Source organism: Scedosporium apiospermum, assembly GCF_000732125.1.
Source record: "Scedosporium apiospermum strain IHEM 14462 chromosome Unknown SEQ_SAPIO_0099, whole genome shotgun sequence".
NCBI lineage: Eukaryota > Fungi > Ascomycota > Sordariomycetes > Microascales > Microascaceae > Scedosporium > Scedosporium apiospermum.
Genome location: NW_015971800.1, coordinates 1,168,321 through 1,196,015, shown reverse-complemented (window position 1 = coordinate 1,196,015; position 27,695 = coordinate 1,168,321). Strand labels below are relative to the sequence as shown.

General features: G+C 51.5%; 4 protein-coding genes and 1 pseudogene across 4 annotated transcripts; 2 read left to right on the top strand and 3 right to left on the bottom strand.

Moving 5' to 3' along the window:
* Window positions 1–2,159: 2,159 nt before the first annotated feature.
* SAPIO_CDS5780 lies at window positions 2,160–3,983 on the bottom strand (annotated as a pseudogene; the record flags this gene model as incomplete).
* Window positions 3,984–16,558: 12,575 nt separating this feature from the next.
* SAPIO_CDS5779 (Uncharacterized protein) lies at window positions 16,559–17,567 on the top strand (the record flags this gene model as incomplete). Its single annotated transcript, XM_016788034.1, has 2 exons — window positions 16,559–16,985; window positions 17,077–17,567. 2 exons carry the CDS (start codon window positions 16,559–16,561, stop codon window positions 17,565–17,567), a joined length of 918 nt encoding a protein of 305 aa, XP_016642350.1.
* A 590-nt stretch (window positions 17,568–18,157) lies between these two features.
* On the bottom strand, window positions 18,158–18,877 carry SAPIO_CDS5778 (Protein N-terminal methyltransferase; the record flags this gene model as incomplete). The annotated part of the gene is made up of 2 exons (XM_016788033.1): window positions 18,158–18,515; window positions 18,672–18,877. 2 exons carry the CDS (start codon window positions 18,875–18,877, stop codon window positions 18,158–18,160), a joined length of 564 nt encoding a protein of 187 aa, XP_016642349.1.
* Window positions 18,878–19,592: 715 nt separating this feature from the next.
* On the bottom strand, window positions 19,593–23,489 carry SAPIO_CDS5777 (Filamentation protein; the record flags this gene model as incomplete). The annotated part of the gene is made up of 4 exons (XM_016788032.1): window positions 19,593–20,237; window positions 20,364–23,218; window positions 23,296–23,410; window positions 23,484–23,489. The coding sequence occupies 4 exons, from the start codon at window positions 23,487–23,489 to the stop codon at window positions 19,593–19,595; spliced, it is 3,621 nt and encodes a 1,206-aa protein (XP_016642348.1).
* Window positions 23,490–25,113: 1,624 nt separating this feature from the next.
* Window positions 25,114–27,425, top strand: SAPIO_CDS5776 (uncharacterized protein; the record flags this gene model as incomplete). Its single annotated transcript, XM_016788031.1, has 2 exons — window positions 25,114–25,428; window positions 25,515–27,425. 2 exons carry the CDS (start codon window positions 25,114–25,116, stop codon window positions 27,423–27,425), a joined length of 2,226 nt encoding a protein of 741 aa, XP_016642347.1.
* Window positions 27,426–27,695: the final 270 nt, after the last annotated feature.

The following is a 27,695-nucleotide window of genomic DNA, read 5'->3' as shown; positions in this document are numbered from 1 at the left end:
CGAATCACCAGAAAAATAAGGCGACGGTTAGGGATAATTAACACGCACAGGGCACATTCTGAAAAAAAAAAATAAAGAGGGTGGCATTGGAAGCGGTCACATCACGGCACACCTATACACTCCACCGTACACACAGACGCAGACACACATCAATTGATATGCGGAAGCGCACCACCACCACCACCAGCTGTTACCCCCGCCCATCCTCGCCTCGGCCGCTGCAAGTCGTGCAGCTCCTCTTGGTGCCCAACGACTGTCCACATCTGTGACGACACGTTCCACGATGCTACCTGTATGTGAACTACACTAGTTGAACTCTCCTCCTTGCTAGCCTCGCCCTCTCCGTTTCCGACCCCGCGTGCATTGCATTAGAGCCTGCCTTCTTTTTTTCATTATTGCCCCTTCCGCTTCCGTGCTCGGCATCCAACTCGTGTACAAAGGGAGGAACTACATACCCGATTGACACCATGGCAAGCTCACCCTTGTTCGCTGCGTTGACGCCCAAGCCTCAAACGAGAGATGCCCTGTTCATGATGCATGAAGATCCTATAGTGCCGATCAGCGGTTCACTTGTTCCAGTGGGAGAGAACAAGAACACGAATCAACGAGCAAAGTAGGAATAAATTGAAAAGAGGCAAAAACGATAATCCAACAATTTCGATCTATATACATACCGCTAGTTCTGTTTCTATCCTACGCGGATATGCAACTATTTAGATGTGCTACTAAAAATGCATGGGTATAATAAGCTGGGAAAATGGGGGTATTTTGTAAAGTTGAGAGAACACCGAGCCAAGGAAAATGGGGCAACAGATTCTTCTGTAGGAGAGAAAAAGGGAAGAAGCAGCAGAGCTAAACTGAAAAGAAAAGACAAGATTGGGCAAGGATACCGGGTATTGATCCCTCCCTGCCTCCATGTTTCTACTTGTGTGGACTCCTCCCAACCTGGAATAGAAATGGCAACCAAACATTGACGCTTCCGCACGCTGCTGTGTGTAAATATGACTCTGGATTCCAGCCTTATTAGAGGCACATCGATTGCTCGTGTTGTAATGCCTCCCTTTCTTAGAAAAGATATCCAGACGCAACCAAACCGGACAGACGAGGTCGAAAAGAGAAAAAGTAAGAGAAAGGGAGAGAGTGAGTGACAATTTCGAATGGGAAATGGGAGAAGATGAGGGGAGAAAAAGGAAAAGAAATAAAACGCTACCGCACGCCCAACCAGATATGCATCCTCCTGCTTCCCTTGCTCTGAAAGAAAAAAAAAAAAAAAAAAAAAAAAAAAAAAAGAAAAGGAACAACAAAATATCAATCTGTGTGGTATCATCCTGTGAAAACAAAACGAAAAATCCGACAAATGACCCATTTTTAGCCCCAAAAACTCGATCTAGATTGATGAAACATCACTGTCCTGTACTCCTTGGGGGGTTGGTTATATTGACCCCCTCCATACCCTTCCCCTACAACAGGCCTTGATCGGCCCGTTCATCGCCTGCCGGCTTCGGGAACCTCTGATGGAACACCGAGTCTCGTCTGACTTGCTCCACCGCCATTTCCCCCAATCGGTGTTCTGGAGATATCTTTTTGCTGCTCCACGTGAGAATAAGTTGGCGTTCTTCAAAGGCAAGGTCGGTTCTCAGGCCGCCGACTTAACCTGGTGAGGACGCCACCAAGTACCTTCCAAATCGAGATGCAATCTAATGGCTTCGAGTCGTAGATGGCTAGTATTGCGGTTATTCTCTGTTTCGAGAGAATACGGTGCAGGATATGGACGGAACATCCAATACCGGTTGCGAAATCGAATGCGACAAGAAGATAGTAGTAAACCGCCCCTTCCTTTGTCGCTTTCGTGGTTGCCCACATATGCATATCTTTAAAAAGATTAAATATAAGGAAAATAGTAAGACAAAAGAAAAAAGAAGGCCCTTCTGAGCGTATTAAAAATGATGTGAGAGGCGTGTGTAGCTGTGAATCGAATAGACATCCAGCTACCCATCTCCCACCTAACATAGGATCTGTTCAAATCTCTTGATTTTGGAGAGATCGAGCTTGATCACACGAGGCTGGAGACATCCGTTGAAGCGTTCCGTGCAAGAGGCGGCGGTCGGTCGGGGCAAATGATTCCGTAACCGCATCCGCCCGGACGCCCCGGACGCATATCACCTTTGACCTCCCTCCGAAGGACCTCCCTGCCGATGAGCCCACCCCGATTCGTATGGCATTCGATTCAGGGAGTAGTACGGTGCTGAAGGTCCCGGTGGTGGTGGCACGCCCGGTTCATGGGCTGCTGCGCTGCCCTCTATGCCTCGTATTGGAGGAAGAATCTCTCCAGTAGAGGAAGCGGAGGGTGGTCGGGAGGGGGGCATTCCGTAGGGCGGGCCGGATATTGAAGGCAGGCTATGCGCTTGGGGTTGCGGAACGTATGACAAAGGACCACTATCGGGGGTATGATCGGTTCTTCGTCGCCGTGTCGGCCGTTCGATGGAGGAAGTCTCACTCGAAGCGTAACCGTGAGAGGGTGGAATGTTAGCCGGTGGTGGCGGTGGCGGCACCCGGGGCATCTGAGCCTGGTCAGGAAACCCGAGAGGCAAAGCGGAGTTTGGAGGAGTTCGGGGCCCAGCGTGGGCGGACTCGCTTATCCCTGGTGTTCGCAAAACAATATCTCGCAGCCTGTTGCGCTCATTCCTATAGAAGTCTATCAGGCGCGTCGCCTCGTGAAGTCTTGCCTCTAGGCCCCTCTTATCTTCCTCGAGTTGCATGATCTTGTTTTTATCCTCCAGGGCCTGTTGCTTCCTGCGTTGGCGGAAGCGAGCCGAAGCACCTGCGTTTCGTTGTCGTTTCTCGTCTGCTTGCTTTGAAGCAATCTGCGTGTCAACCGCAACTATATACCTTTCGCCTCCTGGGGGGTTAATTTCTAGGTACTGCTGAGGAGGTGCCTCTGTACGGTCGTTTCTTGCCCGGGCCCGACCTCGACCAGTGCCGCCTGAGACTGCAGAACCACCAGCGCTCCAACCAGCGGCATCCTGTGTTTGCGACTGCCCAGTCCCGAAGACTGGGGGTTGGCCGAGACCCGCACGTGGATCCCAAGCTGCGGGTGTTTGCCCAGGGTGGTGCTGCAACTGCGCAATATTCGAAGGTGTTCCCTCGGATTGATATGATTGCACAGGTATAGAAGGCTGCAAGGTTGGAGTACGATGTTCTGCAAGGACCGGCTGGGATGCTGATCGAAGAGGCCCGCCTTGTATTCCTGGCGCGGCGGAGGGTAACATTATCGATGGGGGCGGCGGGGCTGCGGTGTATGGAAGGGGCTGTCGGGTATGGGGGCCCCCAGCAGCAGGCCCCAAAGTATCGTCGTAGGGCCGCTTTATGCCGATGGTGCTTGGGGGAGCTGGAGATTCCATGCTCTCGCTCTGTTTGTGCCCTGGTGGGTTATGCAAACTTTGAACCCTCGTCATTCTTGGGCTCAGAATCGCCCTGGGATTATTAAGAGCTGGCAATGGGGTGGCAGCTTTCGGTGACCCTCGGTCTAGACCGGGAAATCCAGGCAGGCTTCTCTCGGTCTGCGGTGATCCTGATGGTGGAGTGCCGCTGACCTGAGGATAGCTGTAGAATGCGTAAGGTTGCTGAGATTGAATATTACCAGCAGAGGCAGCACCTCCATGGCTTGCTTGGGCAGATAAATGCTCGGCACCCGTGGAAGCGCTGCTCAGAGGGGGTATTGAAGCGACATTACCGCGTGCATCCGGCGGGTTGAGGATCGTGTGAACTCCTAGCGCTCGCGGGAGTTGGGAGGTACCTTCACCACTATTCGAGGGCCGAGAAACCTCGGAGATCTCCCTTCCAAGCTTCAGCGATAGCTCGTCTCGGACGCTTGGGATAGTTGGCACGGTGGACGGGATAGCCGTGGACGTCGGAGGCACCGTTCGGGGAGAAAGGGAGGAGGCGCGCGAAAGAGGGCGAGACGCAGAATCCCTCTGCGACATCGAATGAAGCCCTGTACTCGCCTGATGGACTTGATCCAAACATTGACCTTCCGGTGAAGGCTTCGACGCCGACGATGAGCCCCCTGAGGGGAGGCTGGACGGTCGAGCGTCCCTGCCAAACCACTCAAGTTGTGTCGACGATGTTGATAGACTATGACTGCTGGCGCTGCTGGGCGATTCGGCTCCCACTTGCGGAGACTGTCCACTCCGCGGCGGAACTGGTTGTTGGATCGCCAGGGTTGCTGTTGGTATTCGTACGTTGAAGTTGGGCTAACCTCCCTGAGGGAGACCTTTTGATGATGCTGACTTCTCCCTTCACGCAAGAGCGAACTTTAAAATGGAAAGTCTATCTTAATCGTCCGAGGGGAAAGATTGTCAGCTCTCTTTAGAGGATCGGGAAAGATGAGTCTGAGAAACACAGAGCTGAGGGAAACCCTGGCAGATAACGAAACAAGGCCTGATGAATCGACGTCTTTCCGAGAGAAGAAACGCCGTCTAGGAAGTTGAAGCTCATTAACGGGCAAGATAGGAAATCAGGACTCCGTTCTTATAAACTCAACTGTTAGTTTATGATGATGATTTGGCCGGGGATGGGCAGTCGACAAGAGTCTCGAACGGAAGCTCACACGCTTCAACTGGCTCCAAAGCTTGCAGATCCCGATTCTGCAGACGATATGCGCTGCCTAGAGTTTGAAGCTGTGGCTGATTGATCTGAACAATTATCGGGGTAAGAAATGGGAGGATGGTTGATTGGGCTTATACAAGTCCTTGTTGCTGGGTTGCCCGATGCGGTGGCCGATTGGGAGGCTGAGGGGAGTGGATGGTGAATGCAAGTCTTGACACCGCCGCTTTGCTCTTTCAGACTTTGACTTCTGAAAAGCGCCGAGCATTCGACACGATGGGTCGGGCTGCATATACGCTCGCACGGGTAAGGAATCGAAAAAGCCGGTGTAGGCTATCTTTGGAGGAGGTTGGATTTCTGCGCGTGGACGGCGGGCTGCTGAGCTGTACAAGACATGAGATCCAACGGCAGGGATTCATGCAGGTGGACTTCGAATGTAGCCGAGTCGATTAGGTAGAGCTCAAGTCGCGCGAATGCACATTCGGGTGTGCTCTCACACCTGGCCCACCCGAGCGATAGAGGAGAACGGGGTTATCAGTAAAATATTGACTCCGTTCGTGTGTGTCTGTTTCCACTCAGTTGGTAAGATTGGGAAAGAAGAAAATAAACATGAACGAGGTCAGGTTTGCAGCTGAAGCAGGACAGCCAGACAGTTAAGGGTGGTGACCAAGTGGACTCTGAGCGGATGGACAAGGGTGTGGGAAGGGTGCTCTTGATGCCGAGCACTGTACGAATGTGTTTTAGGCAAGACCTGGAGTTTGGTTCGTACTTCGTACCTCGAGAATCAGGAGAACCAAATTTTGCAAGATGCTCCAGTTGCGACTGGGAGGAAGATGTGCAAAACTTTTGAAAGCAGACAGGGACTACCGCGCCGCATTACCCGGGATGCAAGTATATAAGTGAGAGGATCTAAGCAGACGCTTCAGAGGACTCAATCAACAGGTAATGTTCGGTTCAAACATTGGCACACCGAATCTGTACGTGATGGCATGATGGGGGAGAAACGCCTCTCTAGTTGTGTTTCGCAGGGCAGCATCTGATTTGTACTGACCATAATACTTGGTACTGTCCAAGGAGGTGAAAATCCTGTGCAAAGTACATACGGGCGTGTATAAACCGTAGTAATCTAAATGGACTGAAGAAAATTCAAAGCAGAAGAGTGAGAAAAAAATACCCTGACTTAATACACCGCCGGTACCTAGGTTGATGGTTGCAGTTGGCGTAGTAGGATGCCCGGGGAAGCTAGCCTTCGTTGCTGACAGGGGTCTGTTAAGGGCTAAGGGTGTGGTTGGAATAAAAAAAAAAAAAAAAAAAAAAAAAAAAAAAAAAGAGCGAGAACTGGAACAAGCCACCAGTGAAGGGTGTGCACGAAGTACACCACGCTACTATGTAGGAAGACCCTTTCCAAGGATCCGTTGTGGATGGATGGGTCCCTGGCCAGTGAGAATGTGACCTCATGTTGACATCCCCCCCGCGCCTGCACTGGAGCCAGTAATAACAGTATTTTGTAGTTGAATCACAGCTCTCCAGGCTTGCTATGGAGTGCTCGTTCGGGAGTGGAGGTCAGTCGATGGAAGAAGTGAGAATATCCGCGATCAGCTCGAGATCGTTAAACGTTAGAGAGGAACAAACATGCTCAAGGTGTAGGACTATGGCACAGCCGTACTTTGTAGTACTTGCTGTCTGCCTGAGGCAAATCCGTCATCGCTTTTTAGGGTTGAAGGTGTGTTGTCTAGGGTCTTCCAACTAGAATGGATCTAATACGAACACCCGTGGTTTCTGGTGTCTGCCACGTTCAATCACCCTTCCCGAAGAACTGTAGGTGGGTCGCATCTCCGTGCGCATGCCATCAATTGATGTATGGCATGCTCATGTGCGTTCTCGTCTGGCCGTCAATAATTGCAGGGCAGACAGCGCATGTATGCTGGGACACGTACAGCAGTTGGCGCCTATTCCCGCGTGTGGGAGGTCAACCGCAGTGTCTGACTGGATCTCACGTACCAGAAGGGATACTCAGCAGTATTGCAACTTCGCGAAGTGTTGGCAAGTGGAGACTAAACGACGTAGGGATGCCCAAGGTTATGATTGAGATGATGACTGGACGAGGGAAAATAGCATAAGAAAACACAAGCAAGCTTTGGGAGATTGGTCCAAGGGTGGGGAAATACTAACCACTCTGGGAGCCTTTACACCCACAGCTGCAGGTAGTATTCCCGTTCCAAGAGGCCGGAACGCAGGTATCTCTCAGCAGCTCGCAGAGGATGACAGGGCTGCCGAAGTGGGACAGACTGATCTCAACGGTGGGAAATAAAGGCGGTGAGTTCAGAGTATACTGACTGATGGGCTGCTCGTGTCTGTGTCCGCCTCTCATGGCAGAGTATGAATCAGGCTCTCAGCTCCTTGAGATTGAGTCTTTGTGAGCATACTGTTCAACTGCATCCCGTTCTTGTAGAGAGAGGCATTTCGGGACAGCTTGCTTGTCCATCTGGTGGCCAAATGTTCATGTGTACACTACTTAGCAGTACAGCAGGGGCCAGGCCGTTCGACATTTCTTCAAGACGGGGAGGGCCAGGCCGTGAGAAATGGTGCACCGGATAAGCCCGCTTGCTCGGGTTAGGGCTGTTGAGAAGGGCCTATCCTGGTGGAGCTAGAACACCCTCCTCCCGTTCCTTAGTGTGTAAACGTGGACAGGGAAGTACAAGGTAACACCCAATACTTTGCCGTGTGGCAGCACTGTAGTGGGAACTTAAAGACAGCCGAGGGAATCTGTAAATACGGAGGACTGAGACGCCTTGATCTGGACTGGGGAAAATAGCTCGGCTGGCAAGCAAAGCTGAGCTTGGTATCGTGACTGTTGTTCGGGATCTGCAGAAGAATGTCGGTCTGGAAGAAGAATGCCAAGCCCCCGAGGGGATAATAGCCGATCCCAAGTGCCAGGCGTCATTACACGAGGCAATATATGCGCCCCTGCCCAAACTCCAAAGCAGTCGGTATCTTAGCATTGCGATGTCGGGAGGGGGAGGAACCACGGTCTGTCTGGTTGTAGATAGCATAAATAGGAACGATATCGCCGCTTCATGTAATTGTACGAAGGACAACAATGAACCCTTTGAATAGAATCCACCAACGAAAGGAGGAGAGCTCCTCCAGCCCTTACAAAGCAGGGGTGAGAGGAGGATGTAGTTTAGGAGGAGTCGGCAATGAATAACAATCAAGCAAGAGTAGGCTAATGTAATATGAGGAAATTTGGTATTGAGCACGATGATTCGAATGTTGGGAGCACGCTGGAGCAGGCGCCACCGCGGTTGACGACATCGGCAGCACAAGTCAAATCACTTCCACATGGGGCAAGAATGAATGTGGTCTCAATTCAGATTGATGACGACAAGCACGAGCTTCGAGAGCCCCATCCGTCCCACAAGTATCGCCAGCCGTGCTGTTTTGGGAAGGCCTCTAATAATCCATGGTTGTCCAAGTCGGGTGCCCCTGCTCTTTTCGGAGTTCACATGTGGTGGGTGGAGACAGGTCTTCTTGCACCAACCTCCTCTGAGGAAAGCGTGAGGCACCAGATATTTCCAAAAGTCAATGCTTGTACTTCATACACTACGCATAGATTACAAGTATGAAAGCACTCTCTTCTGTAGCCGTTCCTTTCCTCTCCAAGCCTGCTTTTGGAATACGTTCTTATACCTGACACCAACATGGAAGACACTCCAGTGTGTGTGATGTTTGGTAAGTATGGAACCTCATGCTCCGAGTCAACGGTACATGTACTTTCTAGTTGAGGTTAGGGCAGGTGAGGCCAATGTACAGGGACCTGGTTTGGCCTGCAGGTACTTACGTACAAGTTATTCTGTCAGAAATGGATGGGTCTGGTTCTTGGAACGGATCCTATTGGAGAGAAGCAGCCATTCGCTGGCTTGGATGTGACAGGCGCGTTCGCCTTGCCGATGAAAAAACTTGGAGCTCGGGAATTATACGAGCTGATGGTTTCAACTGTTCTATCCACACCGCTGACTCTTCCACCACACGGAGTATTAATACCTCGTTGCATCCCCAGCCCAAGTACGAAGTAGGATGATGTGCAACGGGGGAAGCTTCAAATGACACACATCTGATCTATCACTTCTCTCACGCCTCTCAGGGGTTACCGGCCTTCCCAATACCATAGAACACCGTGTTGTGGCACCCTATCTCTTTCTGAGAACAAGCATTGGGTCCAGATGGAGTTTGACACAACTATTCTAGATTGTATTGTATGTAGGTAGGCGGAGCTGAGGCTCTTCGTGAACACTAGATGGGGCACGAATCCGAATTATTGATGTGTTCGTCGCAAGGCGAACAGACCTCATTTTGCCTGCACCAACTCAGCACAGGGATTCCTAAAACGGATTCTGTCGTCGTGGTATTGGGCGTTCCGCGCTGCGGCCCAATCTGCGGCCAGGATGGGACAGGACCATCATGGCGGTGCGTGCATTATGAAGTAAGCCCTTGCTCCTTTATTGTTCGTACTTGGTACATGCTGCTTACGAAGTAGCCAACAACAGCCAGCATCAAGATCCCGAGACCGCGTCAATGACCCCGTGGATAACTTGAAGTACACCAAATCCATCGCCAGGCCCAGTTAAGCACACTCCTATACCAAGAGCACGCCACTCAATGCCTTGGTAATAATCTACGAAGTAGTGCATACATCAATGGGTATGGCGGGTAAGTTTAGTGCCCCACGGGGAAGCTCCACGGCCCGGCGCATTCTGATTTGCCGTGCTTGGGACTGAAGTGAATTTAGCGGCGACAGATGATGGACGAGACATTAAACCAATACGGACTGTGTAATTTCACTCTTTCTTGGACAATCTCTTGCACTTTCGTTCGAAGGACGTAGGATTGATCAAAATACCCTTGGGAAGCGAGTATCGCTTAGGAGCGTTGTCAGGAATATACGGTTCCCGTTTATTATTAGGCCTCCAGGGTTCAAACATCGTGCTTATCTCTACATAGCGCCGGCCTCTGTACTTCGTGCTTATATCCCCGAACTCTGCCGTTTATACCCGAAAAGGATATCCAAAGTATTTGACAGTGGCCCTCATATAGTTTACTTTGCTTTTGGAAGCACAGCACTTGGGCCAGCCCAAGAAGAGTCGAGAGCTCTTCCGTCTGCAGATCCACTGGGCATTCGTCGCACGACCCGCATAGGGATCAGGTCCAGCATCCGTGTCGGACCGTGAGGGCGCAGGGACCCGAGGCGAGGGTACCATACCATGCGTCCTCCAATTGGACTTGCCAGGGTATGTCAGCTGTGTGGCAAAGTTCTTTGGCAAGGAGATTCCCTGTCTCACGCATCTTCCAATCCTGTTCCATAAACTATTTGTTTTCCTCAGTACGAAGTAGGTTAGAGAGAGTGGCGTTGTATTCTGAGCTGAGATTACCTGGATTGGCCTCTGATCGGTAAATGTGCGAAGTTGTTGGTGATTAATGAATATGGCCGAGATTACAAGGTAGATTCAGTACTAGTGTCGCCAAATTAGTTGAGCCTGGGAAGGATCAAGTTCTTCTCACAGGGAATTGGTATTCGAATGCCAAGGTCCATCAGTGTCACGCTGTTGATAGCGTCCCTCGAAGGAAATGGCTCCCCCTGTCGAGTTGTAGTGGATTCAAAGGAGGTGGCCGATAGAATTATCAATGTAGTGGCAAAACAGTCCAGACTTCGTTGTGAGTTCTACGGAGTGTGATCTATGGGCGTTCAATGTTGCTTTCGGTGACCAGTCCTGAACGCCCATAATTGCTTCGTAACTCACAAACGTTAGCAGGATGATGCCCGCCTATTAAGTTGTGGCTTCTGTGGAAATAAAACTACTTCGTACCTCGGATTGATTTCCTTATGAAAACGAAGTAACATCGTGAAGTATGTGAAGGCATCCAAGGTCGTAAGGACCATGGAGTCCTACGAAGTATGCTCCACTAATAGATTGATACCACCAATAACGGGGCTACCCCCATTTCTACGAAGTAGTACCCTCATCGTGCATCTAAGTACCGATGATGCATTTGATCTTACCACCGACCCACGGGGCGAAGCGTTACTTGGCAATGATGTCGAAACGGGTCAATGGTGGAAAGAAGGTGGAGATTCTTCATCTTCTTGATATTAATCACCGAGTCAATTTTTTTGCTTTTCTTATTTCATACTCCATATACTTTGTTGGAAAGCCAATCTAGAGTGACCATCTGATGCTCCTCCTGGCCTTGAGCTCCTTTCCCACGATGCCCGTGAAATGGTATGTACGGAGTACATTAAATTCATCACTGGTGGCGACGACATAGTCGCCGGGCCTGGCGGACGACGATGTCACTGAGCGCCACGAAAGCCGCCAGGCCACGAGGTAATTAATGCACTAAATATTGTAACTTCTCTCCGTATTACCGAAGCTTCAATGTCCCTGAACACAGACTAGGACATCCGACAGACTGGCTGCGAGTACGTCGTGCGTGCACTACTTTAGCCTAGCAACAGGGGCTAACTTCAACGTTCTCAGTCGATGATCCTTTCGCCTTACTATTGACGGTCCTCAGGCTAAATTGAGCTACTTCGTGCTTCCAGTCAACTACTCATACTAGTACGAAGCAATACTACACTAGGCGAAGAAGAAAACCTAATTTTCATTAAATCTTTGGGGTGGAAATTTCAATGTTGGATGTTACATTCGCTCCCATTAATGTCGGTCCTCCCAACGCTCAATTGACTGCGATGTTCCCCAAACAACGCTTAGGGCAGGGGCCAAGAGTGTGACCTGTTCTGTACTTCGTAATGCCCCAGAGTCCAAGAGTCCATCCAAAGATATCCGACCCGCTGTGGCTGAAGGATTTGAAAGTTTTGATTTTATTGACCAAATTGAAAGCTTCGTGGTCAGGCCTGTCAGAACCGCCGACTGGGCTAAGGAGGGCGAGATCTGCAAGGGACCTAATATTAGTTCCCACCATTCCTTTCCATCAAAGCATGGGCCCCATTTCCAGAATCCTGGCGTCCATCGGTTGATGTTTCGGACCCCCACTAAACGCCTCATTTTCCCCAAAAAGTACGAAGTATATTACACGATTGCTCCGTGTTTGGGCCCTACATCAATCACCGATCAGCAAGCAGGAAACCGAACAAATGCGAAGCAATTCAGGATTCTCCTCTTCCGGACGAGGGCCCACCAGACTATAGTGGCGTACACTACAAGCCTGCGCTAATGTACGTATGGTCCGGCCACCGGGTTGAGCTTCCGGGCACAAGAACCGCCGAGCACGGCAAGGATTGATGTTGAGCTTCTCGCCATCCCTTCGTTGCCCTTAGAATGGAGTCTTAGTATGTAAGATTATTCAAATCAGAGTACAAATACGAGTACCGCGCCCTCGAAGCTAAGTACCTCGAATACTACCAATTTACCTTTGGCCCTTCGTAGATTCTTCCATAATAATACACATACACAGCTGGCGGGCGAGGAGGGTGACATTCTCATATTACTTACAAGGAGTGTCCAGACTTATATCCATGGCAGGACTCAAGATCTGCAAACAGCTTGTGTGCCAGGCCCTTGCTTTTAATTGCTACCGACCTATTACATTGCTTGGGAAGGACGGCGCCAGTGCAACACGATATCTGGTAGTTGCATTGCCCTTATTACTTCTTCCTTCTTTCCATGAAAACAGGCACCAGTGACTATGACAGATACAGACAGATACAATTGATATCAATAATGTACTTCGTACTTCGCAGTGTACATACAACTAGTGTGCGCACATACTTCGTACTTCATAGCTCCATCACTCCTTCTGCACCAAACGGATCCCCTACCACCTTCCTCCCCCCTGGTTTGCCCCTCACAGCAAATCTCATCACATTTCGCGGCCAGAAAAAAGACCCAGGGAAGGAGCTAGGCACAAGATCGCGTGGCTGCACCGTTCCTCCCCGGAAATTGCAATGGCGCGATAGGAGAGAAGCTCGTGCTGACACTGGTAGCGTACAAGGCTAGACTCAAACGTCCTGGATCACACAGGATCCGTGTGGTAGAATGAAGCACTCACATATTCACGCGCGACTGCTACGTCCTTGCCTCGTTGATGATGATAGACAAGGGACGACAAGGACATCGTCCCCCGTCCGTTGCTCCTTTCCCGGTCTCGTTAGCACCTTGGGACGACTTACCGCCTGAGGGCGAGTCCAACTAGTTTAGCACGAGGTTTTTTTTCTTGGGAAATTGCTCTGGTGGTCACTACCAAAGTGCCTCAGACCCTGGACCTTGAACCCTCCCCGACCCCGTTGCAACTTTTGTTCCTATGGACGGAGTACACTACTTCTATTGCTACAGTACCAAATATGGCTCCTGGCGTATCACTACGAAGTAGCTCAGCTCGAGGCGCCAGCCGGCCAAGCGCGGTATTGCCAGTGGGGCGAGCTACTCCAATTGTTATTTCGAAGTGGTCAGCGAGGCAATTATGGAGAAGGAAGTATTGACGATGGGGTATCATCGATGGTTGGTCAGGTCATGAGGCACTAAGATTATAGCGTCTCTAATAACTAAACTATCTAAGATGGAGCACACTGAGCACGCTGCATGTACGTATGGCATGCATCATCTTGCAGGCTGCACCTCCTTGGAAAGATCAATCAATGGAACGTGAGAGCGTCAATGCTGGCTAGCGCCGTCCACTCTGACCACGACCGAGCCCCTTTGCCGGTTGCTCCTGGTCCGAGCTATGGCTGGCTCATGGTGAGCACAGCTGGTTAGTGCAGCACTGCCTGGCAGAGTGCAGGCGGACCTGGGGAAGCTCCCGTCCAGTTCATGCATGTCGAATAACCCAAGAAACCTAGCCAAAGCTCAGTGGTTTTTTGGTAGAAGCCGTGCTGCCCTTTCGGTCCAGCTTGGAGTGCCTGGCGGCCGATGCATAAGGCTGTTCGGAGCGCCACTTGATGTGCAACGAAAACTCAACTTAGTCCTCATGATCACCCTTCCGTCCAGACACGATGCGACGCGACCAGACCCTAGCACCAGGACCAGAGATGCAATTCCTTATTCACACTTTGTAATCTCGTTCTCCATCGGAGAATATTTGCTAGCCGTCGAATCCGCACATTCCGGAGTACATGGTACATCACCACCCGCACATTCCAATTTCCGCAATCTTGGCCTCCAGTTTCATCCAGCCGAAGTCAGGGGACCGTTCTCGATGGATACAACGTTGGTGATGGCTCAGCCAAGAGACCTCGCCTTGCAGTCTGCAAACACCGAAGATACTCCACAGTTTTGTGTTCACGCGGTCTCACTTTATTTGGGGAACCGCTGTGGGAGTCGCATAGCGCTGACGAAGACAGGCGCTTTGAGATCCAGATGGAACTATGAAAGAGGTCGATGTCGAAGCCAAACAGACTCCCATTGGTGCCGTCGTACCTTGCTCCGGGATGATTACACTGCACTCCATCGCTGGTGATATGCAAAGGCCCCCACGGCTTATGATGTCTTTCTGACTTGTCGCCTTGTTTTTCACATTCGCGCCTTGTCACGGGGCTTGAGTATCATCATTCAACGTGACTTTTCCCACGCCCTGCAAAGTAGATCACTTTCTCGTGTTCTCCTCTCTTCCATTCCCGCGTCGGAGCGCTTGATCTTTGGTGGAGATATGAGCATTTCTTTATTCAAACGTGGAGGCACCGCCCCCATTCCCCCCCTCACCCCCAACCTTTTGATTCACGACTGTGCGACGTGGCACCAGTTGGAGGCGTTCTCGCATATGCGCTCCTTTGAAAAATGTGCCACCGTGACCCATCCGCAGCCCGTCGGAGCCGGCTCAGGGGAGGTATACGCGCAGCAGCAGCTGATCAAGTGACGCGGGCGCTTTTGGAGGGATGGACGTGTCTGGGGCTGTGAACTGGATTGACGTTGCTCGAAGGCGTTCGAAATGAGTTTTCATTTGCTAGAAACAAGACATGCTCACGCCCAATCAGTTCCGATGCATACGACGAGATAGAAAACCACGCACGACTGACTGGCAGAGGCCGGCAAGTTTTTCAGCATTGTCCTTACCATTGGTACATAATTTGCCTCGTTCAAGCAAATCATACCCCGTACATCCGACCAACATCCAGTGGTGGTCTTTTGCACCCCCTTTTCTGCACTCATGGCCCCCAGGTATCATCCGTCTTGGGAATCCATCCGCTCATGAACATTCCCTCCATGCATTGCGGCAGGCAGATACGGAGCAAAGTGACGCAACCCCTCACGGCGGAGTGGGTGCCTCCGATCATTATTCGCCAGTGCAAGAGCGTCAACGAGGATATTCTGCGCATGATGCGCACACACGCCTAAGCGCCGTCCCGTCACCTGCATAAGCCGAAACGGACCGTGAACAACCTCGCGATTTTGCGGGCGGTGTTTGCCCCTCGTATGAGTGGCATGTCGCGTGGAAATTACAATTGATGCCGGTCAATCGCCTGTCAATAATCGATATTAGCTAGGAGTGGCTGGTTTCTGGTATTTGACCTTGACCAATATTGAGGGATTACAGGAGTCTGTCGGCAGGATGAGCCCGTTGGCTCGTTCGCAGGAAGAGGCCAAGGCTTAAAGTCGTCCAACTTCGTTCCTACGGCGGCGCAGCCCTCTCCTTTTACCCTCAACCTTGCTCGCACCCCCTCGGCGATGTCGACTTTGGCGATCGACTGGCGATATGGAAGTGGCCTGGACAAACGAACGCGGTCTCTTCTCAGGCCGAAGTTTGGTTGGCTTGACCGGGGCACAATCAGCGTTTGTTCCGTACCCGCTTTGGCCAGCAGGGGCTTGCTACTGTTTGTCACTATCAAGATGAGATTACTCTCGTTTCAATTCTCGAGATCTCAGCCGACCCTCAGGGTAAGATCAATGGGCGGAAAAGTAAATCAAAGATTGCTGTTCAAGCCCTTTCCTTTTGGCAAAAGTCGTAGACGATAGTTGATCTACCCCAAGACAAAACGCGCAGCGAGGCGGGCCCAATTTAATGGATGACTGACGTCAACAGGCTAGATTTTTCCCCTTGTTGATAGCCGAAACCTTGGTCTCAGCGACGGAGCAGAGAGACAACCATGTCTGGGACCATTCTCGGGTCGGCCCAACATCTCGGTTCGGAGGGCCGTCTTCCGACTGGAACTAGTCGTCATAATTGGCGCGACCATTCACCCCCGCCTTTGGAAACATGCATGGTGGTTTGGCTGGTGGGGACAGGATGGGCTTGTCCGGTTGATTGACTAGTGTAGACCAACGCACTACTGAAAAGGGCGTTGCATACGGGAGTTTGGCATGACAGGCGGCTGTAAATTTCCGAAGCTGTGATGAATCGGGAGGGTCGCTGCTGCTAAGGTCGCTGCTACTCGAGGGATCGCACCATCATGTTGCCACGGGCAATGGCGAGGAGATAAACAACTCGATGGCTAAAATGGCCAATTCGCTCTCATCAGATAGTGTTCGGATCGGTGTCGAAATGGATTTGCTCCGTGGTGAGCTCCGCTCTGCGCGGCTCGACAAATCTGCCGGGAAAACGAAATGGGTTGATGGAAGCCACGAATGGCGGACGGGAAGTAGCTGCAGAAGAGGGATAAAGGGAGCAACACGTTTCATTTCATTCACAGTGGACATGAGCCTCACACAGACGTGCCGCGGTGGGCTAGGACTGACTTAGCGGGTATGAGGAGGGGGTTGCTCAATGTTTCTCGGAAAGGCGGGGAAAAGAGCCAAGCGATCAATCGATGAAGCGTGGGAGATAAAAATGGGGAGCTACACAGGATCCAACTTTAATAGATGAGTGTCTTCCCTCTCCTTGCATCCTTTTAGCTATTTTTTTTTCTCCTCCCTAAAATACCAATTGGCGAGTCTTAATCACGTCGGTGAACAGCGACCCAAAAACATACAAAAAGAAACAGAGCCAGCACCTAAATTCATCCATCATGGCCGCCTCCGACTACGAGATTTGGACCGTGGAGGAGCCCTACCTCGAGTCCCACTGTAAGCTGGGCGAAGGTCCCTTCTACGAGAAGGCCACCAACATTCTACGATTCGTCGACATCATCCAGCACCGCGTGCATACCGTCAACCTGACCGAAGGCCCTTCATCCTTCCAGACCATCCAGCTCGACTGCCCCGTCACAGTGACGGCAGACATTGAGGGCATTGACCCGGCGGAGAAGATCCTCATCGGTGTCAAGTACGGTCTCGCCATTCTCGATCGCAAGACGGGCAAGTATGAGTATGTCGCCAAGTTGGCCGAGACTCCCAACGAGAGGTTGCGGACGAACGACGGCGGTGCGGATCCTAATGGGAGGTTCTGGCTCGGAACCATGACGGATTTCAACCTCGGAGAGTTCCAACCTGAGGGTAAGTAAATAAGGCATGTAGCCTTTTTCTTCTTTTTGCGCAACAAGGAACAAAAAAAAATGTAGCCGTATTACTCACGACAATTTTTAAGGCGGTCTCTTCCGTTTCGACGGCACCGCTACCTCCGAGCTCATCAAGGACCTCACAATCCCCAACTCAGTCGGCTGGTCCCCCGACAACAAAACACTATACTTCACGCACTCCACCTCGGCCGAAGTTCTGGCTTTCGACTACGACGTCGAAACGGGCGGCATCTCCAACCAGCGAGTCTTCTACAAGCACGAGGGCTCCGGCGGACCCGACGGCTTCCGCGTCGACGTGAACGGCTTCATCTGGCACGCCGTGTACGGAGAAGGGAGAGTTCTCAAGATCAACCCCGAGGGAAAGCTCGTGGGGGAGGTTAGGTTGCCGACGAGGAACATTACCTGCACGCAGTTTGTGGGGACGGAATTGTTTATTACTACGGCGAATGATGATGAGGCGGAGGGTGGGGAGAGGAGCAAGGCGTTGGGCGGTGCGGTCTTTAGGGTTGATGTTGGGGTTGAGGGGCTGCCTCTGTTCCCTTATAAGTTGCAGGCTTGAATGGTGAGCGGAGGGGAATGAAGATGAGAGTTGTAGAGGGGATAGATATATAGTTCATGGAGGAGTTCCGACCTATGTAAGTCGGAAAACTCATTTTGTTTCGTAGGAATGAAGTGAATCAATTCTTAAATGAGCTCTTGAGACTATGATATATGAGGGATTCCGGCTTCGCCTCGCTACAATGATCAAGAGTTTTATATTCATCAAGTCCTTGCCCTCGAGATACTGTAGACCTTTTTCTATTCCCAAAAAAACGACATTATGCGCGTTCTACCCCCGATTATATCGACAAAATCTATCGTCAACGGAGAGAATCAATTGCTCCTTTTTCTCACTCCATCTCCACCTCTCACCTCATTTCATCGGACGTAACGCATAACTCCTCACTGGAAGTAGAACTTTCGGAAAGCCGGTCTGCAGCTCAGTCCTAACGACAAGCAAGCCTGCCCTTTCGAAGATATTCCTAAATTTCGAATCCTCTCTGACGATGATGGTCAAATTGTAAGCCGGGAAGAAAACCCACCGAAGGAACACCCTTCCCATCCCCCACGGACAAAAAAAAGGGTGAGGAGAGGAGTAAATAATAAAACTCACCTCGTTACACTGCTATCCTCATCATCAAAAACATCACCCCCCATCGTACTCATATTCTCCTTCACGACAATAAACCCCATCTCCGGCTCCAAAACCTCCTTACACCTCAGGAGATACTCCACCAGCTGGTCGTCCGTCAAGTGGCCCAAACACCACTGGTTCCAGATGACGTCGTACACGACCTTCTCCTCCCCGTCCTTGGGCTGCGGCGGCCTCCATTCCTCGAGGCCGACGTTTTGAACGAGGCCCACGCCGGGTTTGGAGGCGAGTTGGGCGGTGAATTTGGGGATTGGTTCGACTACGTCGACGGTTTCGGCGATGGAGGTGAGGAGGCCTTCGGTTATGCGGCCGATGCTGGGCAGAGAAGAGCGGTTTTCAATACTCACGATTCTTTCTTCGGAAAAAGAAACAATACGATGGAGAAGACGATTATCACCAAGGGGGAAGGAAAATATCTAGGAAAAGAAAAGAAAAAAAGAAAAAAAAAAGGACGAGGGAAGAAACACATACCCAGCTCCACCCTCCATAACCCGCTTCACCTTCCTCAAAGGCTCCTTCGCCCCAACACCATTCTTCGCCAGAAACGCCCGCGACCCGATCAGATCTACGCGACTGACCAGAGGGAACCCACCGAGCATGCCGTTTACGTCGGCGGAGACGTCGGACCAGTAGGCGCGGCTGTCGGATGGGTTAATGTAGGTGTCTGGGGCGTCCATCTTTCTAGTTGCCCGCCCGGCTTATGTTTCGGGAGAGGAGCGGGGATGTCGGGGCTAGGTTGGTTAGGGAAAATGACGAATAATGGAAATCTACGAAGAGGGAGAATTGTGTTAGGATACTTTGAAGAGTAGAGAAGTGAGAGAGGCGAAGGAGTGATGAGATGAACTGGAGCGGTGATGAATTGAAATGGCAACCAACTGATCAATCAATTCATCTGTAAAATTTATGGCGGGGGAGGGGTTGAATTTGTGGTTTGTGATGACTTCATTGTGGGCGTGGGCGTTTTGCGCTTGCCATTCTCACTCCGTTCTCAGACATGACGGCCCTCGCAATATTCTCGAGAGACCAATTTCTATAAATTCTATAAATATTGTGTGAAATATAAATATGGCTAGGTGGAATTGGGAATAAAAAGAAAGAAGACATCCCCTTGATGGAACCAAGCGAAACGCATCTGAAAAAAACATCTTCTCGTTTGCAGGCTTGCTGTCTTGACCTAGTCGTAGCCATATGCGCATTTGTACCAAACTCACTCGCTCCCGACATTACAATGGAATAACTAACTAGTGGCTTAATCTAACTCGGCGGTATAAAGAAATGCAAAGAAGATGGAAATCAAGGCGTGGAATGTTTTAAAAAGGGAAGCGAAAAATAAGAAAAAGATAGAAGAAAAAGAAGAGAAAACACAACTCTAAGCTTAAATATGATGCACGTTCAAGAAAGAATATAGCTTCCCGCCCCAACCCCATTCCACTCCCTCACTCCCCTTCCCTCCTCCAGCTCGACGCACCACCACAGGGCCTCCTTCGCCTTGTCGATCTGTCCGCTCTCCTCATGTGCCCTCGCAAGTGCGAACCATGCTTCGGAGTAGTTCCAGCCGGTGCCCAGTCTCGTCAGGCTCGAGAGGAGGCCGTACGCGCGGTCCCGCGCTGCGAAGCGGTCCACAAGCGGCAGGGACGTTGCCTTGTGCGGGGGCGGTAGGTCGTCGTCACGGGGTTTGATGTCGGGGGAGTGTGGCGTTTCCTGGCCCTCTGTGTCCGAATCATCATCATCACTTTCCGACTCGGTGCTTGTGGTTTCCGGGAGCTTTGTGGTACCGAGGCCGAGGGGTGTTGAAGGAAGAGGGGTTCTGTTGGCTGGAACAAGCGAGCCTCTCCCTTCTGGAGCGATAAGAATGGAATCGCCCATGTCAAGTGGAGGTATCGTTGGTGGCGGCAGCAACTCTTCCGTGTAAATGTCAAGGAGAATGCTGGAAAGTCCCACGATGGCAGCAGGATGATCGGGGAAGTAAGTGAGCGCCGATTCAAAGTCGCCACGCGCTACATATGGCTCGCCCTTTGCGACAGCAAGATTGCCCAGCTTGGACGAACTGTCAGTATTTTTCGCCCATGAGATTGCAAATGGATGAGGAGCAAGAGAAGAGGATAAAACACTAGCAATGCAAAAAATGAAGAGAGAAAAAAAATTGAACAAATAAAGTCTTACCTCTGCCCACACGTCAGCCCATAGCTCCTCGATGCTCTTCCTCTCACCCCAATGCGCACTTCCCAGAGTCATGGGCGTCGTTGTGTCCTTCGCAGCCTCGGCCTCCATAACCTGCACGATCTTGTTCGCCTCCGAGATGGCACCCTTGCAGTCATCAAACATATTCGCCCGTCGATAAAAACCCGCGATCATAAGCCAGACATTCACGAGAATGGCATTTTTCTGCCTTTGATCCGCCTCTTTGGAGAACTGCACAACCGGTAGCGGCGTGGGCATGGTGTTGTACGCATCGGTAGGAATATCCGCGTACTCTACCGGCCGTGGCTTCGCCGACAAGTATGAGTCGATGTGTGGCAGCGCCCTCCCACGGGAAAATGACGACGCAATTGAGGGTTGCCTTCTGTTAGTGAAAGCAAACACGTCCGACTGCGCGTCACCATCGGGTGTGAACACGCTCTCCCCGTCGGCGGCGAAGCTCGTTCGTGGTGTCGGACCTGTACTAGCTGCCCGCCTCCGGCTCCGGCTAGGATCCCGCTTTCTAAGACTGTTCCTCCTTCCGGATTGACTTCTTCGCCGTCCTGCCCCTTCGGTTGGCGTCTTCAGCGGTCGCACTTCGACCGACTGCCCGTTCTCTTGAGTAATTTGAATAGTCGGCGCTGCGCTAGCTGTGGTTTGAGTAGTCTGCGGTCTAGCAGATCCCAGTGAAGTGTCGCTGACGATGCTCATTTGCCTAGTCTCGGTATTCCTCGAGGACCTTCCAAAGAGGCTACCCCTGATACTCCTCAAGGTGCCCGAAGTCTTAGGCACATCAGCAGTCTTGGGAGGATGGGTAGGCGGTTTGGGCAGTACGGTTCCGAACAATCTCGTGTATAGACTAAGCAGTTCGGGGCTTGCATTAACGGCGACTTCTGGTCCCTCGACAAGCTCGACAAGGGCAAGCTGCGTCATCTTCACCTCCAGGATGCCCTCCTTCTCGAAGAAATCCATTTCGTCAACGACCGCTCTCCTTGCGTTAAGTTTCTCGCGCTTAGCCTCGGCCTCGTTCAAGTGGTCGCTTCGGAATGATTGGTCTTGATGGCCGAACAGTATCAAAGGATCCTTAAACTGCTCAAACGCACCATCGCAAGCCCTAGCAGCCATACTGTAGTCCTGTCTGGCACTGAGCAAAAGCCCAAGGAGATGCCACAGGGGAATGAGCGCTCGTTCTTGCCAGTAGGGCCCGTGGATTAGATCCCCCTGTCCATCAGCAGACTTCCCTGCAGCCAAAGCCACCTTTACGAGTTCGATAGCAGGAGTCAGTTCTCTGCGCTCCGCTAATAGGAGACTGAGCGCAAAGAGCCCGCGGTAACTCCTCGAGCGGCCAAATTCGGGCGAGAGGGATTTTCGAAGACACCTCACAGCCTTGGTCTGGATCTCAATTCGGGAGCGAGAGTCAAAGGTAACCCTCGACCAACTAGCATGGGATAATCCAATGGCCTGCCATGCCTCGGCCAGGACACGTGGAGGAATCTGAGGATGTAGCGGGGACTCCCGGATTTCTGGCATGGCAAGAGATCCTGATTCTGAGCCGCCGGACTGTATCTGAGGCAAGCGTGCGAGGAAATCTTCCAGTTCGGCCGCCACATCTCTCGCCCTCTCAATCGCCGCCCTGTCACCATATCGGCAGAGGGCTAGAGCGCATTGAGACATTGTCATTAGAACCGTTGCATCATCGTCTAAATGGGGCTCCGGGACGCCGGTTTTCTCCACGCGAGCCTTGGCTTTGGTCATTATATCCCGATACGAGCTGTAAGCTTTGAAGGCAAGATCAAACTCGGCCACAGCCATGTGGACGGTAAAGAGGTGGCGGAGGATCGCGGTCGAGTGATACGTCTTCGTCGCTGCTCGGTAGAGAATTTCAAGAACGCCGCGGCTCATAGCCTCCCGACCGCCTGGACCAAGATCGTATTCCCGCCATCCCCGACCACACATGATGGACCAGTTCTTCACGACAAGGTTCACAAACGCCTCGACCTCTTCTCTTTCGTTGTTCGCTCTTGGGAATTGAGTTTCTTGCAGAAGAAGCGACTCGTAAGCGTTCTCGACCTTTTTCAGTTCCATCCGTAGGTGCGTTCTAGCGGAGTGCTGTTCGGCAGGTAATTTGCCAAGATATCCCGTGGGAAAGGGGAGGTCATCCTCAACGATTCGCGAGAGGGCCGTGTAGTATTCGCACCATATCCTCCTCCTGGGTACGGAACCCCGAAATCCATGACCGCCAGGCAAAGACCCAGATTGGATCTCCCAATATCGTGCCCAGGTTCGGAAACACGCCACCGAGTTTGCATCTTCAAGAGACCTCTCTCGACGCTGCAGGGCCTGGCTGGACAACATGCAATATTCCGTTAAAAATAGCTCGGCCCAGTACCTCAACTGTTGTTTCGGGAACTTGCTTGTCCACACGCTGGTAAGCGCCGGGAGACCAGTCTCGAAGATATAGAGTGCTTCTACCCTCTCATTATTTCTCGCCGCGCAATTGGCCTTTAGATAGGCGGCCTTCAAAGCACACACGTTCGTCCAATCAGAAACATTTTCGGCGCCTTCCAACTCGGTATATTCTTCGTCTAGGCTCCGGGGGAGACGCTGGGCGGCCACGCCGTATTCGCCCACAACCCAATACAGCCAGCCGACGCAGACCTTTGCCTGGAACTTATCCTCGAGGTAATTGTCTTCCGATTCGATGGCATTGAGCAGCTTTGGGAGATGGGTGGCGACGCCGAGGTCCTCCACGGTGAGGGCGGTGCTGGGTCGGTTCGAAGACGCGTGCATCAGAGTTGCTTGGGAAATGGTCGCCTCTCCCTCTGCAACGAGGGCGAGACCTAGAAAGGCGGTGGGTTATTGTTAGCATGCTGCATCTTCGTGCAGGAGATGAGAGGATGAGGTGGTCGCTGCATACAAGATCGTTCGGGGGCATGCTTTCGAACCTTGCGAACGAGTTCGGGGACGGTAGACCAGTTTCCATCGCAACGAGCTTCATCGAGCGCCCTCAGATAATGGATAGCTTTATGGGGCTACCCAGCCGAATTGTTAACATCGCTAATCATAAAACAGTATTTTCGCTGTGCTTGAGAGACATCAACTCACGCTCATCTTCTCGGCAGAGGTTGGGATACGTGGTGGACGAAATGCGGAATGGCTTGGGGCAGGAGAGTTGAGGAAAGGAGCTAAACGAGGACTCGCGATGAATGCATTTCGTGGTAAAGGAGCGACAAGATGAGAGCTATGAGGCGCAGATCAAAATAAAATGTAGAAAAAAGCGCGTCGAATGGGGTGCTTCTGAAGCACCTGGCGTGCAGAAGGAATTGGCAACAGTGGAAACACAACTCGAAGCTTCACATTCCACGTTTCTGCTGTATCATTGAGAAGTACGTAAGTCGTTGTCCATGAACTGGAAAGTGGTGGCTTGTTGTCTCCAAGACCTCAATTTTGTTTATTGCCAGGGTTTCACCGACATCAAGTCAGAGGTACCTGTACTTGTACATGTACTACTTGGGTCTCCCGCCGCCCATGTTCTTGTTGAAGGAATACGAATGGACACTGGCCAACGCAATTCTCGGTGAATATTTCAGCTATGGAGACCCATGACCCACATTCGACGACATAAGACAACTAAACCGCGGAAATTGTTAGTGCTGATCTATGAGGCGGTGACTGCTATTTTGAACGGCAGTTTCTGGTGCCCAGATTACGGAGGTGGCTTCTATCTCTTTCACTGAGATGACACCTATGACCAGGGACGGTGCCAAGTTGGTGGTGGCAGCTTTTCCACAATTTCACCAGCTGGGGTTGCATGAAAATGGTTGTTGTGTAACATTCCGACTCCGTTGGCGAAAAGAGCACCTTTCCCATGCCAATGTGTGATTTGTGATTTGTGATTTGCGATTTTAACACTGTCGACCGGGGGCGAACAGAGATCAGCCGTCTGGCCTGGAGGATATGACGTAGCCGCCGACTGCTATCAAGGCGGATGAAATCCCGTTTATGATGACGATTAAGGGACGAAGGAGCTCCTAGCGGCGAGATGAAAATTGCAGAACTACCTATCTTTGTTTATGGCCCAGCCAATTGTCTAATTGCGAAGGAGATACCTGTGTACTCAATCACACTTGGTTTCACACAATGACAGGCTTGATTTGTGGAATCGCCCCCTCTCCCCATCACTCAAGACACAGGTGGAGAGAAACACGACCCTGCAGACGTGCTTTACAGAGAAACAGAAGCCAGGTGAAAACTTGACAACTTGGACTTCATGGTAGTTGGGGACAAGAGGGCACTTGTGCTTCGGAGATATCCTCAAAAGCGGTGAACGCTTGCAACTGAAGCGGTTTAATGATTAGTCAGAAATCCGCTAAACCGTAAATGGAAATCAACCTCTGATCGATTTCTAGCGTTGGAAAAAGCTTCAAAGTTCTTGAATCTAAGTTGAGTTGTCCTACCACGGAATGCCACAGAGCTGCTGCCGTCGCAACAATTGGGAATGCGAATAAACCAAAGAAGTAGCCTTGTCCTCGATCCAACTCTTGGAATTCCAGCTCCCGTCAATATCGGGACGGAAACAGAATCAGAACATCCAGCAGCGTCACCCGTCCACGCCTTGAGCTTTGTGGCCCTTTGAAGAGCAAGTTGACCGAGATATTCACCTTGAGGACCAGTTATATACATAAATTTCCCAGTTTTTATTTCCGGCTCACACGTCCGCTCATACGCCAGCCCAATGTCTCTACCACCGGACCTTCGGGTCCTATGCCACCAGCTCACTTCACCCAAAATCTCCTCTGCTCACCTAGCTCAGTCCGCGCAAGTCCTCACCGGCCATGTTCTCCAATGCGCCGATGCGCTATCAGCTCCCCAGGACAGCAAACTGAGAGACAATGCATCTGAGGCTGCTGTTCTGGTTCACAAGCTCAAAACCGCTCTCAAGACTCTTCTAAACGACCGTGACCACCGGCGCAGATTTACAGGTGTGGTCCTCGTAAAAGCTGTGGTAGATGTTGGTGGCTGGGAGTGTCTTCGCAGTTCTGAGCCTTGGGTTAGGGGTCTTATAACTGTCCTTCAGGTATTGAATCCCTAAGTTCACGGATGGTTGGTGGGACTGTTAACTGACTTTTATCATAGAAAAAGGACCCAATTGCGTCCAAAGAGCTGGCTGTGGTGGCACTGGCGAGGATATTCACGCAGCTGCATAGCTACCAGACCCTTGTGAGAGAGATTGCTACTCCCACGATTCCTGGATTCATTACAGCCTGCCTCCAGCTTCTGAAGCCCTCTTCGCCGGACCAACCGCTTCGTACACCGCTCACAGTAATTGAAACTATCCTCACTACTCTGTCTGCGATAATACCCCTTTACCCAACTACTTCTCGCCCCTTTGTCTCTCAGATCCGTACTGCTATCCGACCGTACCTGGTACCAACTCTATCGGATGCGCGCGTCATCCCAGAGACTCTACAGTCGAGTAGCCGACGGCTCTCTATAGCCCTGCACTTTACTGCACCAAAGGCCGGCGGCTCTGATGAATGGACTGCCCTTCTGTCTGGAACCGTTAAGCATTTCCATTCCACAGCTGACCAGGTATTCCGCGCTGTAAAAGAAACATGGGAGCCGCCTCTTGGTTATACAGCGTCCAAAGTCGTCTTTGGGGAAGAGCCCCAGGGCGGAGGCGACTCGGCCGATATCCTTCCGATCTGGTCCGGCGTTACGTCTGGTAGCCAGCGACTTGTTGGCCTGTTGAGATTCATGGCAGAATTCATTCTCCAACCGACAAAGAGCCAAGTGTCGATTCCTGTCGGTATCCTCGTTGACGCTGTCTGTCGTGTGGCCCAGATCGCGAGACACGTACCTAAATCACAGACATGGGAGCAAGCCCTAGAAACTAACCCCGCCGTATCGAGAGAGGAGAGGGACGAGCTATGGAGCGCGATACCACTTATCCATGTGGCTGCACTAGAGCTGCTTCTGACTCTCTGCCTACGGCTTCGCGGCAATTTCGTTCCCGTTGTGCCGGAGGCGCTTGATTACCTCGTGAGGGTGTTCAAGTCCGGAATTAGCAACGCTTCGATACGATGTAGCAGCTACAGGCTCCTTGCAGAGATGCTGCCGCTATGCGGCCCAACAATGACTAAAGAGACGGTGTCGACACTCGATCTCATCATCAGAGCCTGCTGCCGCGACCTCCAGCAAGAAGCCGGCTACCTCAAACCGGCGGCCCAGCCTACCGCCGAGGCGAAAAAGAACGGGGTCGTCATGAACGCTGACCTTTTCCTCTCTCAAAAGACCGATGAGGCGTCTACTTCATCCCCTCGTCTGGATCCTCCGCATCTTTCAGCAGCCGAGAACCTCCTTACTGGTCTACTATCGCATCTTCCCCAGCACCATATCCGACCAGCCCTTCGCGCTCTTCTCGACCAGACGGCCATTCTCTCCCACAACAAGGATGCCATGATGGCGAGCGTGCTCAATCCCTTCCGAAACAAGCAGAGCAAAATGTACCCTAGCATCCTCCCCTTCTACTCTCAGCTATTCCCCGATGATCAAGGCCTCGAGGTCCTCCGCAGCAACATGCGCACAAGCCAACCTTCAGATAGCTCCTCTTTCTCCGTATTCAAAGAAGCCCCTTCCGAGGAAGTTTCAGAAGATCAAGATGAAGATGTTGAGATGGCGGTTGAAGATACCGTAGCCACGGCATCCTCTTTCAAAATGGCCGATGAGCTCGAGGTATCACCCCCATTAGTCGAGGATACTGCCTTCAAAGCGGTACCCGTCGTCGATCCCGGTCCTAAGGAGAATCCGTTTGCACCCAGGAAGCCCGAGGACATCCCCGCGGCAACGAAGAGAAAGAGCGACGATGAAGCTGAAGAAATTAAACCTGTGAAGAAGATACACCGTGACATATCGATGGATGAGAAGATGGATAATGCGCCGGCAACTCTTGCCCCTGCGGCGGCAGAGGATGATGATTCGGATGATGAGAGTGTACAACTTGTGGCGAGCTTCGATTCAGATCCCGAGATGGACGAGGCAGAGTAAGCTATGGAAAAAAAAGAAGGGGGGAGGAGTACGCGTAGAAAATGAATTGATTATTGAATTCAAGTTGGGTATATTCCTTCTGTCTTGCCACACTGGCATTCCCTTTCGCCTGTATGTAGTCTTCACTGTATATCATCCATGCCTACTATACACCCACCCAGGTTAACTAAGTCTTCCTCTTCTAATGCATAGAGAGTACAACTGAAGTTCAATAACTTCTTCTAGCCCTCTGACATATGCGAAATTCCACACCGGTCCGCGAACCAATCT